The 622-nt window shown below is 67.7% G+C and overlaps 1 protein-coding gene across 1 annotated transcript in view; it reads right to left on the reverse strand.

The window, feature by feature from the left end:
• SCAF1 (SR-related CTD associated factor 1) overlaps window positions 1-622 on the reverse strand; it is a 12,735-nt gene that overhangs the window by 4,648 nt on the left and 7,465 nt on the right. The window contains 2 exon segments of the mRNA XM_034638976.1: window positions 5-338; window positions 340-622. The exon segment at window positions 340-622 is cut by the window's right edge and continues 168 nt beyond it. Of these exon segments, the coding sequence (XP_034494867.1) occupies window positions 5-338; window positions 340-622 (617 nt within the window).

A 622-nucleotide genomic window follows, 5' to 3' on the forward strand; every position in this document is an offset into this window, starting at 1 on the left:
GGGCCGCAGGGGGCGCCGCGGCTGCAGGAGCAGGGCGGGCCGCCCGGCCGCCGCTGGCCCGAAAGAGGGAGACCGCCACCCTGGGCTCCTCCTCAGGCTGGACGATCTCGCCCTCCTCAATCTCTGAGTCGCCCGGTGGCAGCAGGGCTGGCGGGATGGCGGCTCCACCAGCTGTCACCACCTCCACCGAGACCTTGCCTTCCCGACAGGCCTCTGCCTCGGTCCCCACCACGAAGACACGCCGGCGGGTGGCTCCGTCCACCCGGGTGGAGTCCACCTGGGGCGGTGTTCCAGGGGCTGGCGTTGGCTGTGGGGGCTGGGGGTCCGGGTGGGGGCTCTGGGAAGTCCTGGCTCAGGCTGTTGTCATCATAGATGCCCGCCAGGGTCTCGGAGATGCGGCTGATGCTCTGAGACAAGCCTTCCTCCTCCTCTTCTTCCTCTTCTTCCTCTTCCTCCTCCTCTTCCTCCTCCTCCTCCTCTTCTTCCTCAGGCGAAGGGGTCCCCGCTGAGGAGCTGGGGTTAGAGCCAGTGGGCTCGAAAGGGTCATACTTCTGCTCCGGAGCAGGTGGCGGGGAATAGGCCTCATCGGTGGGGTGGAAGGGGTCGTAGATGTCGAATCGGG

This window comes from Ailuropoda melanoleuca, chromosome 12 (assembly GCF_002007445.2).
Source record: "Ailuropoda melanoleuca isolate Jingjing chromosome 12, ASM200744v2, whole genome shotgun sequence".
In the NCBI taxonomy this organism is placed as follows: Eukaryota; Metazoa; Chordata; class Mammalia; order Carnivora; family Ursidae; genus Ailuropoda; species Ailuropoda melanoleuca.